Source organism: Oryctolagus cuniculus, chromosome 16 (assembly GCF_964237555.1).
Source record: "Oryctolagus cuniculus chromosome 16, mOryCun1.1, whole genome shotgun sequence".
Taxonomy (NCBI): Eukaryota; Metazoa; Chordata; class Mammalia; order Lagomorpha; family Leporidae; genus Oryctolagus; species Oryctolagus cuniculus.
In genome coordinates, this window is record NC_091447.1 from 20364494 (window position 1) to 20385457 (window position 20964).

Genomic DNA, 20964 nt, shown 5'->3' on the forward strand with positions numbered 1-20964 from the left:
TGCCTCTTGCCTGAGTAGTTACTGCCATTGAGGAGGGAATTAACCAGAATGCTGCTTTGCCACACTTTCCAGCCCCCTTTCCACAGCCTTCTTGGCAGTGTCTTCCTTTTAAAATAGGTGTGTCTTCTCAACACTTTCATTCATTGAGTTTGAATTGAAAGTGCCATTCGTATGCCATGCCATATCACAACTGGATAGAGGTTCTTTATTGTAGTATTCTTTGGATAACACAACTAATTGACCGCTGGTATTACAAAGAGCTGACTTGTATCCAAGATCAAAACTAAGCAATGAAGTGGAGAGAGCATGCATGCCTTCAGAGGGCTTGCCATCTCTGCCAACACCACCACTTTGTCTGTCTCTTCCACCTTCAACCTGAGAACAGCAAGGGAGGCAAGGCTGGGCAATCAGACCAAATGTTAAGATTATGGAATAGAATGAACAGAAGTACTTAAGGTATATTTTACTTCTTGCTTTCTTGATTTACAAATTGAAGTTTAATATATATTAAATATATAAGTCAATAAATATTTATATACTATATATGTAAATCCTACTTCCAGAAAGGATTCTGAGTTATTAAATAATGCACATCAATTCTATTCACTCAGAAAGTAGTCCTGGAGCAGACATTTCGCCTCGTGGTTCAGACGCTTGTGTCCCACGTTGGAGTACCTGGGTTAGGTTCCCATGTCCTGACTCCAGCTTCCTGCTAATGCAGACCCACAAAGGCAGTGGTGATGGCTCAAGTCACTGGGTCCCTGCCATGCTCATGAGAGCACAGGCTGGCATTCCTAGCTTCAGCCTGGCCCAGCCCAAGCCATCGCAGGCACTTGGGGAAATGAATCAGCAGATGGGAGATCTCTGTTTGTCTCTCTGCCTCTAAAATAAATTAAAAATTTTTTTGCAGTCCTACTTATGTAAAATGTTACCATAATAACTTGAGTATCTGACTGACAGTTGTCCTCTTTGGCAAAGTGGACAGTATGTGGTTCCCACCAAGGAAAGCTTAATGATGATATACTTCCCATGCTGAATGGATATTGGAAGGAAATCAAAGGATACTTTTGAGCAGAAAAAAGAAAAGGGGAAAAATAGCAGGCACTGAAACAGTACCAAGAAAAACACTCTGTCTTCTACTTTAGTAAGTATTCCCACTCAGATGGGCTTGGTCCCATCGGTTAGACCAGAACCAAGTGGTAAGCTCACTTACTTGGACATACTAAAGAAAATATTTTCAACCCAAAGCAAGGATAGCAGTGTCTGCCTCGCAAGAGAAGCAGTCCTTAAATGTGGAAGACTCTTGTCCCCCAAAGCTGCACTTCACTCGCGTGGGCTCTACAGACCCCAATGCACTTTGAGTGAGGCTGCATCTGAATGGCTGCGTGCTGCTTAGACAGTGTCACAGCCATGGGAGGACGCGCCCCACTGCTGGAACTCACCATCACTATTTCCACTTGGCTCCGTGGCTGACACATTAGGTTAACCATCCTGTTAGCCTCTGGTTAACCACGCAGGGTTTGAAAACTTTACAGAAATGGGCAAATTTCTATATAGACGGTTATGCACATAAAAACAGCCCTACGGCATACAATTACTTCCTTGCCTTCTACACCAAATCTTGCTAGCATATGGTGAAAAGAAGAAAAGCCTTGTTAATAATACCCCTTTGGTGATTAATTTATCTGGAAACTAGGGTGGAGTGGACATTTCTCCAAAAAAGGGAATTGAGCTTGTTTTGAGTTTGGAATACTTTGACTCAAACTTGTATTCACTTCTCTTTTACAATGATTCTGCCTTTTCGTTGTAAACTAATAAATTCCAGAGCCCTTGAGTAGACAGCGTTTGCCTTCTCCAGCTCGCTCCCTCCCTCCCTCTCTTGCTCCTCTCCCTATGTCTTCTTTCCATTCCCCCAATCTTGCTTCTTTTCTTGCTTTCCGCCTTCTCCAATATGTTCTTCATTTTCTGCCGTCTTTCTTTCAAACCAGGAAGCTGTGGCTATGATAGGCTGAGACACGAAGGAAAAACAACATCAAGGGTCAAAATACTGAGTAGCAGGCCGGCACCGCGGCTCACTAGGCTAATCCTCCGCCTGCGGCGCCAGCACCCCGGGTTCTAGTCCCAGTCGGGGCGCCAGATTCTGTCCCGGTTGCTCCTCTTCCAGGCCAGCTCTCTGCTGTGGCCTGGGAGTGCAGTAGAGGATGGCCCAAGTGCTTGGGCCCTGCACCCCATGGGAGACCTGGAGAAGCACCTGGCTCCTGGCTTCAGATCAGCACAGTGTGCTGGCCGCAGCGGCCATTGAGGGGTGAACCAATGGCAAAGGAAGACCTTTCTCTCTGTCTCTCTCTCTCACTGTCCACTCTGCCTGTTCAAAAAAAAAAAACAAACAAACAAACAAACAAAAAAAACAACTTGAGTAGCCCGCATGCAGGGACATTTCTTCAGAGGCCTTCCTATCCAGAAGGAAGGGACTTAACTACTCTAGTATTGTCAGTCCCCCGCAAGGAGGTGCTAAAGAGAAATTTGGAGTCAGAAAAGGCTTGTGCTGAAAAAAAAACAGATCGGGAAAATGATACCTTAACGTCTGAGAAGAGCTATTTTTTTTTGAAGATTTATTTATTTATTTGAAAGTCAGAGTTACACAGAGAGAGAAGGAGAGGCAGAAAGAGAGAGAGAGAGAGAGAGAGAGAGGTCTTCCATCCGCTGGCCCACTCCCCAGATGGCCGCAACAGCCAGAGCCACGCCGATCCAAAGCCAGGAGCCAGGAGCTCCTTCTGAGTCTCCCACGTGGGTGCAAGGGCCTATGATCCCACTGTGGAAAATATGCCCAATAGTCCCTGCATTCTGATTGTCATACCGCTGCAAGACAAAGTCTTTAGCAAAGCTAAACTACAGAAAAGCATAGACGACTCAATGGTTTCCAGTACTCATGTGCTAATGGCATTATAGGAATGCAGGTGAGAACCCTTGAGAAGTGGATGCGCGTCAGCTCAGGATGGTGCCATTCTTCATTTTTTGGTTGGAAATGCTCAGCATGGTCATCTTCTTGGCATAACTCCAAAGTTCCTCTTAGGGCAACGTTCTACTATGAACACACGCAATTGGCCAGATTCTTCACAAATTATGAATGCTTCTTCTTTAAAATGCCTTCAATGTAGACATCCCTGGGGTCGGGGTGGGGGAGCACAGCTTTTTCTTCTTGCTGGTATTGTCTGCCTAAAGGACTGAACATTATGCTGTGATGGGGGCTTTTGCTCCCACTGTCGCACCTTTAGTTTGAGTCTCTCCGAGGTGTCTGCAGGTTCTCCTTGCTCAAGGACACCACGCAGCCCACAAGAGGCCTTTTGGGTGACAGCCATGCTCAGAGCCCAGGGCTGTTTATACGTGTGCTGTGTGTGTGGTCGGATGACTGCCGAGGGGAGCGCTGTATAACCCAGGTCCTGCAGAGGCAGACCTGGGAAGAGCCAGCTCAGCAAGCTAATTGCCCTCTTGGGCTGGTGACTGAACCAACAGCTATCACAAAGTCCTGGAAAACAAAAAGACGCAGGGGCTTAATAACCAGAGCTTGTTGCAAACTCTTTCCTTCTCTCCCCAACCTCCCTCTGCCTCCCACTCTCTCCCTGTGCCTGTAGTAAATACTGACACACGTTGGGGGCCTTCAAGCAGGGTTCAGAGCCAAATGTTTAGATGACAACAACGTGCATCCGAATGTACCATCACTATTTTCCCAAGAAGAAAAAGCAGAACTAGACACTTAGAGCACGTTAGATAGACTGGGATGTGGTACCCAGGAACAAGACAACCAATTCCTAATCCCTACAGCTGACTCCCTCGTAATTACAGGAAAAAATACTTGAGATGTCTTCCCGTAAGTTCAAGGCTTTGTGACCAGAGCATCCAGTGTCTCCAACAGGGATTCAGTGGTGCACGGTGTGCCATCGCGGAACCCATGGAATGAAGCCAGAGATACAGAACAGCTGCCTCTGCCAGCTCTCCCAGTGGCTACACAGAAGTCGGTTCAGGGACAGCTTTTCCTCCAGCCCTCTGAGGACCCATCAGCCTTTCAGATTCTCAGGTGTGGACCTCTGAGTTATTACGCCCTCTGGGGCAGTATCCCCTGAACACTGCTGCCTTCACAGAGGGGTAGAGCAGGGTCAGCTAGCAATGCCGGAGCTGTGGTGGTGACCGACTGCTCTGGCAATCTGCCCAGCCTTGGGCCTCTTGAGTCAGGCCCTACAGGAAGTTTGGTGTCACTGATGGTCAAGAAGGACAGGTGTGCACTCATGAGAAAGGGCACACAGTAGGGTGGGCTTTTGGTACAGTGGTTACAATGGCACTTGGGATGCCTGCATCCCATATCAGAACACCTCTGTTTGAGATCTGGCTCTGCTTCTGATTCCAGCTCTCTTCTCGTGTTCGCCCTGGAGGGTAGTGGGTGGCAGCTCAATTACTTGGGTCCCTGCCCCCAATGTGGGAGACCCAGACTGATGGGCTCCTGTCTTCAGCCTAGACAAGCCCCTGTTGTGGGCCTTTGGAGAGTGAACCAGCAGATGGGAGATCTCTCTTTCTGCCTTTCAAATAAACAAAGAATTTTTAAAAGGATAAAAATTATATAGCTAAAGTCACTCCCTGTCCATCTTGCTTGGAATTATGGGAAGTGTAACATCAAGAAGAAATCCGTTCCATCACCATTCACTGTACCACTTTTAGCCAAATAATTAGGTCACCCACTCAAGAAAGGCCCTGTGATGCACATGTGGACTTGAGTTTGCTGTGGGAACTTGAACTCTGAATTTCCTGACTTCTGTGCAATTAAAATCCTGAACTTAATGCTGCATTAACATGGATTTTCCATAGTGAGTTATAAATGCAAAGCTCCATGTTTCATATGTATTTTTCTAACATATGTTACTGCCTGTGTTTCTGATTAAAAGCTCTTCCAAAATAAAATAACAAGGGATTACTTTTTTCCAATAGAATTTTCTTCTATAAAAGTTGGAAATAAACCCTCACCTAAAGTTGCCCAGGTTTGCAGGTGCTAGGGTTTTAGGGGCAAGGAGCGTGTGCTTGCAAGACAAAGGGCATTATTCTCCCAGCACTCAACACAGAAAGTGTTCTTTCTGTGGGGAAAATTATAGGCCAGTGCTTCAAAGGCCTGCCATGGGTCGGCGCCACTCCTGGAGCCTCGCAGGCAGCAGGCAGGCCACCAGCAAGCTATGGCCACTGTGTATTTAGCACTTTTAAAATTCCCAGGGAGAGCAGCACATAATACTTCCTAAGGCCAAATTAGCACCAAGGTCATCTCATAATGTTTCGGGTGCTCGGTGTCTCGGATAAACAGGGGGTCTATAACATCCCACCTGAGTATGGGGATATTGACAGAGTAAGCAAGTGAAGCCCAGAAAAGGCTTGTTAAAGCTGAAACTCATCAAATTCCCCCCATCTCTTGCCTTTACGTCTCCTTTAACAGACTCCCTACCTTTAGGCAGACACAGCATAAAACTGCAAACTTCATAGTCAGAGGTCCAGCTCCTCTGACCCTGACCACCATCTCTGCCCAGAGAGTAATCCCAACTGGATGGATCAATTCATGAGATTTTTACATTTTTGTAAATATTTACTTGCAAGAGAAACAGAGAAACACATCGAGAGGTCTTCTGTCTACTGGTTCATGACCCAAAAGCCCAGAACAGCCAGAGCTTGATCAGGCCAGAGCCGAAAGCCAGGAGGAACTCAGTCTATGTGTCCCAAGTGGTTGCACAAACCCAGATACTTGGGAACACATTAGCAGGAAGCTGGATCAGAAGTGGAGGAGCTGGAACTCCTACCACGCACTCTGATATGGGTGGTGGGCGTGGAAAGCAGTGACTGACTGCCGCTGTGCCAAATGCCTGCCCCAGATTTTTTTTTTTTTAATAATGAACACTTTTTTATAATAGGCAAACGTCCCAAGATGTATGAAGCCAAGATGTTCAACCCAGTATTATTGAGAGAAAAACGGGAAAGAGCGTGCTGCTCATTAGTTGAGGATTGGGAGACTCCGTAGAGAAAAATGCAACATGTACGACTTGTGTTGTTTAGGCTGCCAGTGTGGCTGGCATGTGGGACAGCTGGACGCGCCGGGCACACACCACAGCCTGTGTGGAGGAGGCTAGCATTCCCACCCTTGGGCATCAGATTCTCTAGTCTAGTTTCATTGATGCGGCTGAGAAGTCACATCAGCGGTTTTGGTGGCTGCATTATGTCACAATGCTTCATAAAGTTTTGCATTCTGTTATATACACAAGGTCTTCCAAAAGGCGACAGAAAATGTGTGCTATATATATATATATCTGTATACATATGTGTGTATAACTATGTATATATATGTGTGTGTGTGTATGTGTGTATATGTAACTATGCACGATTCAAACTCTGCACCATAGTAACTTATCTTTTAATTCCACAAACTTTCTGAAGCCCTTAGTATATGTTAGTGCCAAGCTACATCTCCCGTCAGCTGGTTTGTCCAGTAGGTGACTTTGTTGTTGCTGTTTTGTCTTTGCTAACAAGCATACGATGTCACCCTGACCCCTGTTTAATTTCTTATTAGACACGACCTTTGCAGATCCTCATTCTTTATCCAGCATATTAAGCACTCTTTGCAGCTGTGTATCATACACAACTAATAGCTATGGTGCCTGCATTTTCTCTTCGGTGCTAAGCCAGCTGGAAGATAGGCGTTGCAAGGAAAGGAGGCTGCCAGTGTGTTGCAGAGGAGTCAAAGTCCCTGCGACAAATACTAGAAACCTGGCCCCGACCGATCATGCTAAGGCAAAACACCTTTTGGACCTTTATTGCTTCATAGCACAATATTTTGTTCAACGTGACATTATGAAGAGGATCACTGTTCTCAGATGCTGCTAAGAGTTTCTATCAGCACCCTATTAGAATAAAAGACATTCTTATTTTGCTTTTTTTTTGGGGGGGGGAGTTTTTTGAAGTAAAATTCACGTAACAGGGACTAGCGCTGTGGCATAGTAGGTTACACCTCCACCATTGGTGCCGGCATCCCATATGTATGCCGGTTCGTGTCCCAGCTGCTCCACTTCTGATTCAGCTCTCTGCTGATGGCCTGAGAAAGCAGTGGAAGATGGTCCAAGTGCTTGGGCCCCTGCACCCAAGTGGGAGACCTGGAAGAAGCTCCTGGCTCCTGGCTTCGGATTGGCCTAGCGCCAGTCATTGTGGCCGTTTGGGGAGTGAACCAGCAGATGGTTTTGTCTCTTCCTCTCTCTGTAATGCTATCTCTCAAATAAATTCATATAATGTAAAATTAATCATTTTATTTGTACTGTTTGAGAGACAGAGACTTTTCATCTGCTGGTTCACCCCCCAATGCCTGTGACAGCCCGGTCTGGGTCAGGCCAAAGCCAGGAGCCCAGAACTCAATCCAAGTCTCTCATGTGGATGTCAGGGACTCAAGTACTTGAACCCTCACCTACTGCCGCCCAGCCTGCACGTCTGCAGGAAGCTGGAAAGGAGAGTGGAGCCAGCTCCAACTCGGGCGCTCCTGTATGGCACTCAGACATCACAGGCAGTATCTTAATCACGGGGCCAAACACCCACCCTAAATAGACCATTTAAAAGTGAACATTTCAGTGGTATTTAATACGTTCAACATGTGAATGTCACCATCTCTCTCGAGTTCCAAAATATTTTCATCACTTCGAAAGGAAACCACATAACCATTTAGCAGTCATTTAAGCTTCTCCCCGTTGCCTGGCAACCACTAGTCTGTTTTTTGTCTTTAGGATTTACTTATTCTAGATATTTCATAGAAATGGAATCATAAAACATTTGACTTTTTGCATCTGGCCTCTTTCATTTAGCATCATGCTTTTAAGATTCATTTATGTGGTACTGTAGATCAATGTTTCATTCTTCTTTAGGTATGAATAATATTCTATTTGCTTTATTCTGAATTTAAAAAATCTAAAATGAATACATTTTGGAAGACAAAAAAGGCTTTTAATATTTTGTTTCTGGTTCTTCATCAAAGGCTGGTATTTGCCCCAGACCAGTCTCTCACCATCCACAGCACAACTTCTCTGTGCCTGGATGTCCTTACGGTTTATACAGTTGCTTTTCTCATTCTAGATCTCCATTTCACAGAGGAAGAATTTCAGACTCTCGGTGACTGCCTGAGCTGGTAGAGCCAGGCTTAAAATCCAAGACTCCTCACTCCAGGTCTGTTCTTGTTCTAAAGGTCTTGGCAATAAGTTTCTCTATTTATTGCAGACATTCCTACAACTCTTTTCTGCTGTAGACTCCCGCCACTTAGCAAACATTAGCTCCCATCCTCTCCCTGATGCAGCCGAGGAGCTACGGGTCCTGCTGTCCCCACCTCCAGTAGAGGCAGGCGCGATGAGAAGTGGCCTGCTTCTCCAAGAGCCTACAGCTGTCTTACAACAGAACAGAGAGTAGCTCTGGCTCTCAGAAAGGCCTTTTGTTGTGAAATCAGTGAAGTGTACAACCTCTTCAAGGGCTCCCTGTGCTGCTGAGTTATAAAAGACAGCACAGATACAGAGAAGTGGTCTCTGAAATCATGCTACAAATGTGCACGAGTCTCTTCATTTAACAAGAGTAAATGGAGCCGGCGCCGAGGCTCACTAGGCTAATCCTCCGCCTAGCGGCGCCGGCACACCAGGTTCTAGTCCCGGTCGGGGAGCCGGATTCTGTCCCGGTTGCCCCTCTTCCAGGCCAGCTCTCTGCTGTGGCCAGGGAGTGCAGTGGAGGATGGCCCAGGTGCTTGGGCCCTGCACCCCATGGGAGACCAGGAGAAGCACCTGGCTCCTGCCATCGGATCAGCGCGGTGCGCCGGCCGCAGCGCGCCAGCCGCGGCGGCCATTGGAGGGTGAACCAACAGCAAAGGAAGACCTTTCTCTCTGTCTCTCTCTCTCACTGTCCACTCTGCCTGTCAAAAAATAAATAAATAAATAAAAAATAAAAAAAAAGAGTAAATGGAAGGCTCACTCCTGCAGAACTGTATTTCACACGTGACTTAGACGTTCCTATGGAGCAGGCTGGCAGGGAGATGGCTAAGATTTGTCTCTGGGGGTTGTTGGACTTTTTAACCATCCTGGTGCAACATAGCACCTAGCACGCCGGTCTGATCCAACACGGAATCCTCTGCCTTGTTTACATTAGAGCTGCCAAAGTTCTGCTTTTCTCAGGCTCCGTCCTTGTTTGCAAGATTTTCTTGCATTATTTTCCAGTGAATCTGAGAATTGATTTATAATACACCTCACTTATGGTGTTTACTAATCACCTCATCCGTATTATCTTCAGAATTCATGCATTTTTAATGTTATAACATGAAAAGAATACAAATTCTGTCTTGGTCTAGTTTCTTCCTCCACTTCTTGGTACATCTCGCCTTCCAACTTGGAAGCCTTATTTGAAATTCATCTCCAAACCAGTACCTAAAGCAGGCAAATGCAAAGGGTATCTAAAATGTGTGTGGAAAATGAATGTCATGAAAAAGCTATGTAAATTTCATTTTTTTTTTTGCACTAAGGTAAATCTATCTTTGATTCCTCTTTTCCACTATTTTTTTTTTTAAGATTTATTTACTTGAGAGGCAGAGTTATAGACAGAGGTCCTCCATTTACTTCACTCCCCAAATGGTCACAACACCCAGAGCTGAGCTGATCCGAAGCCAGGAGCCTCCTCTGGGTCTCCCACGCAGGCACAGGGGCCCAAGGACTTGGGCCATCTGCTACTACACTCCCACCAGGGAGCTGGATCGCAAGTAGAGCAGCCGGGACTCAAACCGGTGCCCACATGGGATGCCGGCACTACAGGCAGATGCTTAATCTACTGTGCCACAGTGCCGGCCCTTTTTTTTTTCACATACTTTTAAAACTACTTTCATACTTACATTGTGAAACCATCAGAGCTGAATTCCTTCATGAAAATTAGGAAAAGGACACTTTTTATTAAGTCATTGAGCCAAGTATGATTCTAGCTAATCATAATGATTATGGTAATTCAAAACTATTTATATGTGGATTTTAGAAGACATTGTGCTGTCAGGATCAAAAAAAAATTCTCAGTGGACATCCTGGAGCCCAAATGTGGTCCTGGGCATTAAAATTACTTCTACCCTGGCCAGTGGAGCCTGCAGTTCACGTAGCTGTTCCATGGGCAACATGGGCAATTCTCTTTCTATACCTGCCTCACAAGTCTAAAAGTAGTTAGGGATCAAAAGTGGCCATTTCTGGTTATTAAGTTCAGTGGATGAATGTGTTTTACTAGTTCAGAGACGATTGCAGAAATCCGTACACTTAGACCAAGTCAGGAATCACTGATTATAAACCACACATGTGGTGCAGGCGCTGCTCTCTCCCCTGAACAATCCGGCCCAATTGAAGGCCATGATGATCCAGCTCTTGATAAGACATGCCTGGGGAGTGAAACAAAGAAGTTACATTTATTTGTGTGTGTGTTTAAACTTTTATTTAATAAATATAAATTTCCAAAGTACAGCTTTTGTATTACAGTGGCTTTTCACGCCCATAACTTCCCTCCCACCCGCAACCCTCCCATCTCCCGCTCCCTCTCCCATTCCATTCACATCAAGATTCATTTTCAATTATCTTTATATACAGAAGATCAATCTAGTATATATTAAGTAAAGATTTCAACAGTTTGCACCCGCACAGAAACACAAATTGTAAAGTACTGTTTGATTACTGGTTATACCATTGATTCACATTGTACAACACATTAAGGACGGAGATCCTACACGGGGAGTAAGTGCACAGTGACTCCTGTTGTTGACTTAACAATTGACACTCTTGTTTATGGTGTCAGTAATCACCCTAGGCTCTTGTCATGAGTTACCAAGGCTATGGAAGGAAGCCTTTTGAATCTGCAACTCCAATCTTATTTAGACAAGGTCATGGTCAAAGTGGAATTTCTCTCCTCCCTTCAGAAAAAGGTACCTCCTAAAAGAAGTTAACATTTAATAGCAAACATTTTGTGTTTGAAAGAAAATAAGAGCACTAATTTTGTTATGTTTATTTATAAGTGGTCTCTTGTGGTCAATGCAGAAGCATTAAATTTTGATAGGATCACATTCTTTTCTGGAACAAACCCAATAGTTAATCATTTAGACTTTTCTAGAAAGAATTATCCAACTTCCCCCCTCCCACCCAACTGAATTTCATAGAATATGTTGTGATTCAGCTCCGCCTTGCTGATGATGGGGAAGAAATGTTTTTATAGTTGCACAAATGTTTCTCATTGGCATGAGTGAGCCGCTAATAGAGAAGTCTGCCAGGGGTACGTGTGTTGCGTGCATGGATGCTCACGCAGACACACGTGCTGGTGGAGGTCATGGTGTGTGCGTGTACCTGGGCTTCCTGTTGTGTGCTGTGATACAAAACTGAGCAGGAAATTAAAGAGGAGAGCGGGCTGGCCACTATGGCTGTGGCTGTGCTGGGGCGGGATGAGGTGGACTGCTGGTTTCCTACCTAGATGGCACTCCCGGGCACCAGGCTCATCTCCCCATTGGGAACAGAGAACAGAACTGGTCAAATACCAGATCGGCTAAGAACGACCCCTACTGCCTGGAAACAGCCATGTGTCAGCTTCTCTCCCGACTTGCTCCAGTCGACGGACGTGGTAGAACACCATCAAAAGCCAGCAGAATCTTTTTTTTTCCCCCTTGTAGTCTCATCTTAGTCATAGCCCTGGCTTTTAGAACTGAAAAATATCTGTTTAGTTGCTTATTAATTTCCTTCTCATTCCCCTGCCTTTTCTTGGCATAGGGCAAAACGTTATTTAAAACAAGGGCCAGTTCAGCTTCAGAAAGAAAACTCATTCTGCAGAATTCAGCTTGGACTCATTGACTGGCCCTTGATCATCCCGGAGCGCGCGGGGTGCGAAGATCTATATTTGGTGCATTTTAGTGATTTACAGTGTGGTGGCTCTTGCTGGCACCAGCACACAGGGACGCATTCGGCTCCTTAGCTCTTTGAGAAGCGTCGCAAGCTGTTTGGAACGGACACGCGAAGCATTAAATGCGGCATACACAGAGCTGCCTTAATCATTTCTCTTCACTGCTCTCCCTCAAATAAGGCAGAGGCTGAGGGTTGCAGGGTGGGCTCAACCCAGGGCCTGGGGGCTTTCCTTCTACGTCTGAGTGTGGACTGTTTTTCTCCAGTGCTTTTAAAAGGCTACAATTTTTCATGCCTTCCCTGTCTTTGCCAATAATAGGCAGATAATCATGGGCCTAGCGTGGTGTCTGGCTGTCGCTCCCCCTCTTCGTGGGGGAACGACACTGAACCCTGCGCTGTTCTTTCGTCTGCTCGGCCCTCCCCGGGTTTGCTGCTGGTTCTTCCCGGGTTGGCTACTATCCCTTCCACCTCCGTGGAAGGGCAGTTCCCCCTGGCCACATTCCCCACTTCCGCAGGGGAGCGGCACACCGCCGGCCGGCTCTCTGGGGGCTGCACGGGTTCCCTTAGATGTTCCCCATAGATGTTCCTGGTGCATGCCGTCTCTCTCCTCCTTTATAGTCCTTCTCTGCCAATCCCAACTCGGCTGCCCACACGCCGAGTACGCTGCTCTCCAATCAGGAGCAAGTCCTACAGTTAATTGGTTGAACTGGAGGCAGCTGTGCGGAAGCTGTTTACTTCTCTCCCAGCGCCATATTGTGGGAGAGCAGATGCATAGAATAAGTCCTAATTCGAGTAACTTAGTCTAGTCCGGATTGCTCCCCACAGATCCCCCTTTCTTTTTATTTTTTGGCGTTGATACGCGCCTGTCTTCGGTGTCCCGCAGCACACACTCTGCTGTACTTGCTAGAGTTGCCACAGGCTCTTACAAGTCCTATCAATCAGGAAAACCGAATCCGGGTCCTCTCTTCGCCATTGTGAGGAGGTTTTTAGGCGCTGATGCGTGCCTGTGTTCGGTGCCCTGCAGCGCATGCTCTGCTCTGCTAGAACTGCCTGCAGGTGTTTACAAAACCTATCAGGCAAACCGAATCCAAGCCTTCTCATTGCCGTATTGTGGGGGAGACTTATTAGTGTTGGTTTGTGCCTATCTTCGGTGACCTGCAGCTCATACTCTGGTCGAGCTTTGCTGGCGCTTACCGCCTTAAATCAGGCAGACCGAATCCAAGCCTCCTAATTGTTGCATGTTGAGGGGAGGCCTTATTTTTCTCTATTTCTCTATCTCCGGGCATTCCTACCTCTCCCATTTCACTTCTATCTTCCAGCATTCCCATTTCTCTTTTACTTCACTTCCAAACTTCTGTTTCTCTTATCCCCGCAGCTTCCCGGCACCTCGCCGCTTCAGCCCGCGCGCCTCTCTCATCTGCGCAGCTTCCCGGCTTTGCGCGGCTCGGCTTTGCGCGCTCCGCGGTCTCCACGCTTAACCCTTTCGCGTCTGAACCACGGCCTACGCCAGCGTTCCCTTATCTATTCACGCCCCGTGCTCTCTCTGCACGCGGCGGCTTCCGCGAGTAACACAGCGTAGCTTGCGTCTCCACCACTAGGATTCAATCTAAGTTCCCCGGGCTAGCCTGGCGAATTCAACCCAGCGTACGTCTCCGCCCCACGGTTTGGCTTCCCGTCCTTTGCTCCCCGGGCTAATCAGACGGATCCCAACCTGGCTTACGTCTCAGCTTCTAGTTTCAACTTTTCGCCCCCTATTCCCGGGCTAACTTGAGAACCCCAAAGTGGCTTTCGTTTCCGCCTCGGCCTGCCCCCCGCGGCTTCAATTTCCCTAACATTTTTCTCTACCCGGTATGTTTCCCCAAGCTTTCTTCCAACGATACTCCTCCCTCATTTCTCCTGGCCTCTCCCCACAGTCCGCGTCCGAGTCTGTTTGTTCTAGCTTTCACTTTCGCTTTCGACCTTAGAGATTTCTCCCAGCTTCCCCCCGTAGTCCGAATCCGAGTCTATGCCTAGGCTTTCAATAGCTTCTTCCGGCTCCTTTTTCGTCCGGCTTTTCCCTAGGCTGTTTCGAGTCTATGCCTAGGCTTTCAATAGCTTCTTCCGGCTCCTTTTTCGTCCGGCTTTTCCCTAGGCTGTTTGCTAGTTTCTCTCTCCGGTATTTTCCCATTTCTTCCCGTTTCTTCCCTCCTAAGTTTGCTATCCGTCCTAGGTTTCCTATCCGAGCTAGGTTTCCTATCCGAGTCATTTCTTCCCTCCTAGGTTTCCTATCCGAGTCATTTCTTCCCTCCTAGGTTTCCTATCCGAGTCACGGCACCATTATGTCGCTCCCCCTCTTCGTGGGGGAACGACACTGAACCCTGCGCTGTTCTTTCGTCTGCTCGGCCCTCCCCGGGTTTGCTGCTGGTTCTTCCCGGGTTGGCTACTATCCCTTCCACCTCCGTGGAAGGGCAGTTCCCCCTGGCCACATTCCCCACTTCCGCAGGGGAGCGGCACACCGCCGGCCGGCTCTCTGGGGGCTGCACGGGTTCCCTTAGATGTTCCCCATAGATGTTCCTGGTGCATGCCGTCTCTCTCCTCCTTTATAGTCCTTCTCTGCCAATCCCAACTCGGCTGCCCACACGCCGAGTACGCTGCTCTCCAATCAGGAGCAAGTCCTACAGTTAATTGGTTGAACTGGAGGCAGCTGTGCGGAAGCTGTTTACTTCTCTCCCAGCGCCATATTGTGGGAGAGCAGATGCATAGAATAAGTCCTAATTCGAGTAACTTAGTCTAGTCCGGATTGCTCCCCACATCTGGCACCTCGGCAAAGCCCAATAAATAGAATAGTTAAGTGGAATGTTATAAGCACTGCTCAGTATTGCCGTCTCGGTGTGAAGCATGCAAGAATAGACTTGCGGCCATCAAGTAATTTTCCTTAACAGTACAAGCTAATTATTTGAGAGATGAAGATCTAGGCCGTGGTATTTGCTCCTAATTAAAGGTGGAAAAGTCGTTTGTAGCAGTAAAGGGGACAATAGAATGACCTACTCCTGAGCAGTGTTGCAAATTTCCATGCCACATCTTGGCAGAAAATATATCAAGAGAAAATCAGTGTGCCTTCCTTTTACTTACATCTACGGCTTCTTTTCTGTCATTTTCTGGAGGGCAGGCAGGTGTGGGGCAGGGAGCTCCTTTGACGGTACTGTCAGCTCCTCTGCCTATAGGACTGCTGTTGACGCTGCTAACCTGGGTGAACTAACAACATCCTCTCGTGCAAAGAGGCCCTGCCGTGAGCCCAACCCAAGTGAAAATGCTGCATCCGCACTGCATCCCCAACATTGCATTCACTCATTCCGAAAATATAAGTTCAGCATCCAGTAAATTCTTTCCTTCTGCTTTTTCCATTGGATGGTGGGAAGGTAGCGTAGCACAACTTAGTCCTGTTTTTTGGCAAAGTATGAATGGCATCTTCACTCCTGTTAAGTAGCACACATCGCTGTCTCCAGGGGCAGAGTGTGAGTCCATGGCTTCCCTTCTAGTCTACCGGCTTTGTTCTGAAATTAGGGAGTTAATGTCTGTACGACATAGGATGAGGTCTGGCACAGCACGAATGCTCAATTCCTGCTGCTCACTTCTGTTAGTGAACATTCATTTATTTTGCTGGAAAGGGAGAGAGAGGGGAGAAACTCTTATCCACTGATTCACTCCTGAAACGACCGGGGCTGGACCAGGCCACAGCTGGGAACTCCATCTTTGGGTGGCAGGGACCCAAGTACCTGCAGCCTCCCAGGGTGCACCTTAGCAGGAAGCTGGAATCAGAAGGCAGAGCAGGAGCCAGTATCCAGCTAAGGTACTGTGATACGCCAAATGCCACAATGATCTACCTTTACTGGTAGAAAGATGTCAGAGGTACATTATTTACATGACAAAAAGCAGGATAGAAAACTATCCTAAAAAGACCAGGTGCAAGCATACTCTCAACAATGCTAAGTCAATATTGGAAGATACATGGTTCTTACAGCCGAGAAGTGGGGTTTGGGGCTTCTGGGGAGAAGGCAAGGCAGCCGGCTTTGACTTTTTCACCCAGTGGTCTTACAGGAGTTGACTTTTTCAAAACTACACACTGTATGAAGAGGAGTTTGGGAAGCTGATCGAGATTATCCTATAGGTTGGTTTTAAAAATGATGTCAACCTAACCTTTTTCCATACTTTTCCCATCCTTATGTTATCATCTAGAAACTTTTCTTGGGATATAGAAACACAGCTGAGGCCCAAAAATTTTGACTTTTTTACCATACGGTAGTCAAACATTTAAAAATGTATTATGATCCTATTATAAAATTATTCTATTTGTTCTTCTGTATCTACGGATGCATATTGGGAGTTGTCTGGCGTGCTGTTCACACACTAAATGTAAACAATGCATTTGGCACATTTGTGGCTGACTTCATTGCACTGTAGGCATTGCTTAAATTTTTCATAATGAGCATTTTTATACAAACAATGAAATCATTTCTAGCCATTGGAGAGGAGGAGTGTTTGTTCACTCTTCTGTTTAGCAAACACAGCACCCAGCATCAGATCTTTCCCAGGGAGTCCGGAAGCTTCTCTTCCTCAGAAGGCCAGGAGCTGTCATGCCGCGGCTGTTGCTCATCAAGGAAGCAGGCAGATGGAGTGGCCTCTGCTTCGGGATGGGAAACCGCTTTAGAGGATTCGCTCAGACTGCCTGCCATCCTCCTCCTCTGCTCTTTATGTTGAACTACAGGTTCTGATTACTGAGTTGGCATTTTTCAGGAGTGTGACTGGGAAAAATCATTCACGGTGAAGAGTCTTTGCTGTTGTACAAGGCTAGAGCGCAGGGCTTTGCTCCTCCTGAAGGGCGACTCTTGGATTTCGCAGTGATTGCACAGCACGCCCGTCCATCAGCCAAGATCACAAATCAGTTGGGGACTTGCAGTCTCCCACTGAACACTTCAGGAAGCCAGGGAGAGCTTGCCAATCACGCGATCGCTGCAGAAGATACACTGCCAAGGAGAGAGTCCATTAGACACTACTTAGCACGCTGGGCCCCTCCGGGGAGGATGCTAATCGGCTGTGCAGAAGAAAACACCATTTGGAAGACACTGTGTCTAAGCTAGAATGGGCTGAGCAAACCACAGCCCCGGGCCAAATGTGGCCCACTGCCTTGCATTGTGCAGCCCTCGAGCTGAGAATACTCTCTACATTTTAATGATTGAGGAACAAAAATCAAAAGCAGAATGGCATTTCATGGCACGTGGTTTCCTGTCCCTAAAGAACATTGGGTTGGAACATACACTGCTCATTCATGACCATATTGTCCACAGCTGCCTTTGAGCTGCAATAGCAGAGTCCAGTAGTTGGGACAGAGAGTAAAGCCCACAGTGCTAAAAGTCCTATCTTGTTCTTTCCAGAAAAATTGCAGGTAGACATTATCTGGGTGCATCTCTGTTAATTAATAATGCTTTCGTGTTAACAAACAGCCCCGGCCTGTTGGCGTAGCCATCTAAGATGTGCCATCTTCCATGCAAGCCTACTTCCCTCACTTTCTTAAAGTCAGAGGGAACTTGGTGTCTGAGAAAAAGTAGACTATCAGGAGGGACCATGAGAAATACCGTGGTAACAAATGGAAAAGACCTAGCCCTTGCCCCCAGAACGAGTGAATTACTAAATCTAAGTGCAAGCCCTGACCTAACCCGAGGACGCTGCCTGCATTCCCAAATCTGAAGCAAACTTTCATTCTTAAGATCATGGGGACCCTAGGTCCACTGGCATACTGGAGGGGTCTGTTTGGTTTGTACTTGAATTTGACTATCCACATGGTATTGAATGGTAGGAAATACCTTTTAGTAGAACACATACATTGTGATAGGACATCCAGTGCACTGGCTGTGACACGCCGTGCCCTACCTACCACAATATGTAAGAAAATAGGAAGTTCATACAAAAGCTACTTGTTACCAACAGAAAATGTGAACGAGAGTCCCACGAAATACTGTGGAACTGAAGAAACGAGTCCCTGCACTTCCACATGCCTGTCGTGGACATGACTGACCTCAGTGACCCCCTGTTCTGTTCCTTTCTGTTCTGTTCCAGAGGTTGAAGGCCGCACTGACTCACCACCCGGCTGCCATGGCGAACGGGAACATGAACACCATGGGCCACGTGATGGAAATGATGGGTTCCCGGCAGGACCAGGCGCCGCACCATCACATGCACTCCCACCCACACCAGCACCAGACGCTGCCTCCCCACCACCCCTACCCACACCAGCACCAGCACCCAGCGCACCATCCTCACCCGCAGCCCCACCACCAGCAAAACCACCCCCATCATCACTCCCACTCCCACCTCCACGCACATCCAGCACATCACCAGACCTCGCCACACCCGCCCCTGCACACCGGCAACCAAGCACAGGTAGGCCTCTTCGTGCTCTCTTTCCCCCTTCTTGTTCGTGCTAACAGCGCAAGGTCTAAGGCAAGGTTCATCATGGGAGCCTGGTCTGACAAGGCCACGTGTTCCAGCTAACATCCTGGAAGGCTTTGTTCATTGCCTAGGAGGCACGAGTTCCAAAACCCACCAACAAATAAACTTCAGGTCTCATTTAGGGTCAAATGTAAATTTTATGTCATCCCAAATCGATGATTTTTTTTTTTTTTTTTGCAGTATATTACAAGGTTAGACCTAAACCAAGTTACACCAATCAGAGGATTAGAGAGAATTTAAGCTTGTGAGGAAATATGAGAACAATCATAGAAGTTAATTCTAACCCTGAGTCTAACTGCTCTGCTTTATAACATCATAAAGACTTAATTTTGCCCCCTGTGAAATGGGAGTTAAATATAATGGGTTGTCTTTTTACCAAGAGTTGATGGTAAGAATCGAAAGGGTAGCAATTCAAGGTAGACCAGGCGGCCCAGGAATGGATACAGTAGGGTGTAAGGTGCTGTGCAGAGAGGTGACTCAGCCCTCTCCCCCACTGTGAAGTGCGTTGGAGGGAGCAGAGAGCGGGTTCTGCAGAGGATCAGGCCAAATCCCAGGGTGGAGAGTCACCGGGAGCGGCGAGAGCACAAGCCAGTGTTGAGACGAAAGCGAAAGGAGGCTGGGGGACCAGCAGCTGTAACGTCACCCAGGCCAAGAGGAGAGGCGCGTCCACGTTCAGGAACTGGTTTTACACCAGGTGGCTCTTGAACAGCCCTGCCACGCACCATCCACAAAGCAGTCAGCCATAGGCAGCCCCAGGCTGTTCTTTAGATAAACTCACTTTGCCCAAGTCCATAGCGGTGCTCTTTATGGCCGGTGAAAACTGAGCTCTAGAGTAAGGAAGCAATTTTTTTTTCATATCCTTCTTGCTATATGATTGCAGATTAAAAAAAAAAAGTCTTCCTACACCTCAGTTTTTCCATCTGCAAGATGGGGGTAACAACAACAAACTAGGCTCGTGGGCTCTTAGATTACAAGAATTGAGTAAGAGAATCTATGCAAAGCCTACACACTGTCTTCAAAATGTGTTAGCCAAATTTCATGAAAGTTTTAACAAGTAGTTTAGCCATAAAATGCTGTCTGGATTACCTTTTTGGTCACATTTTCACTGAAATACCATACCTGTCTATAAACGGGGAAAGTAAAACTACAAGGTAAAAGGTAGGCAAACCAATTCGCGTGTGTACTTATTTATTATGGAGAAGAAGAGCATCAGGGTTTGGTTGCTTTTATGGGCAAGTTGTTACACAAACAACTTTAACAGTGCTTTGAATGTAAAAGCCATTCATTAGCTAAGCACCAATTAGCCAGTTGTCCTCTGTTTCAAGTCAGTAAGTGGCCAATTGTATATGCAATTACTTTATTGCAATTATAATTAGCTGCACAAACAGTTGCTTTCTTATCCTATACTAAAAGGGAAGAATCCACATCGGTCTTGTTAAAATTGGAACAAGTTCATTTAGACAGGATTCGAAAATCCCACTGTGAAAGTATGAACTTGGCTGATTACTGAGTTCAGAGAGTAGAGATCTTTTCTGGTTCTCTCAACTCAGATTCCAGGATGACTTAGAATTTATTCTGTCATTTTGAAATTACTTATTATGATTGTTATTTTTAAAGACTTCTGTATTTGAAAGGCAGAGTTAGAGAAAGACAGAGATCATCCATCCACTGGTTTATTCCCCAGATGGCTGCAACAGCCCCAGCTGGGCAAAGCTGAAGCCAGCAGTCAGGAACTCCATCTGACTTTCCCCTGTGGGTGGCAGGGGTCCAAGCACTTGGGCCATCTTCTGCTGCCTTCCCAGGCTCATTGGCAGAGAGCTGGATTGGGAAGGCGAGCAGCCAGGACCAGAACTGGCATCCGATATGAGATGTAGGTGGCTGCTTAACCCACTGTGCCAATACAGTGGCCCCATCATTTATTATTTTTAAACAAAACTTTTTATCTATGCCAAGAAAATTTCATTTTTTAACAAAATGTATTTATTTGAATGAGTTACAGAGAGAGAGAGAGAGAGCTCTTCCATCCCCTGGTCCACTCCCCAGATGGCCACAATGGCCAGGGCTAGACAAGAGCCGGAAGCCTCCTCCAGGTCTCCCATGTGGGTGGCAGGGGCCCAAACACCTGGGCCATCCGTCCACCACCTTTCTGAGACCATTAGCAGGGAGTCAGATCAGAAGCGGAGCAGCTAGGACACAAACAAGCACCCATGTGGGGATGCTGGCAATTCAGGCAGTGGCTCCACCTGTTATAGCACATTGCTGGCCCCCAAAATTTCATTTTGAAGACAAGCTAATTATAAGTAATTACCAGGGGCATGAATTCTGGTGTTAGGGTTTCAGGTTGCAATGTCTCCTAGCTTCTCATGAGCCTCCAACATGTAAGGATGTAATTTCCGAGTCATGGAGTCACTCCATGGCCACCAGAAATTTCTTTTAGCCAGTGCACGTCGTAAACCATAAACAGCATGAAAAAACATCACTTAGCCCCTTTGAAAGCACAAGTGTTACAGAGGAAAGGTTGATTGAAGCTAGAATC

At 46.8% G+C, this 20964-nt stretch overlaps 1 protein-coding gene across 9 annotated transcripts in view; it reads left to right on the plus strand.

Annotated features, from left to right (window-relative positions):
* CREB5 (cAMP responsive element binding protein 5) overlaps positions 1-20964 on the plus strand; it is a 430789-nt gene that overhangs the window by 392810 nt on the left and 17015 nt on the right. For all 9 annotated transcript variants that reach the window (XM_051853248.2, XM_051853254.2, XM_051853251.2 and 6 more), the window contains one exon: positions 18036-18359. In XM_051853248.2, the coding sequence (XP_051709208.1) occupies positions 18036-18359 (324 nt within the window). The remainder of the gene's footprint in view (positions 1-18035; positions 18360-20964) is intronic.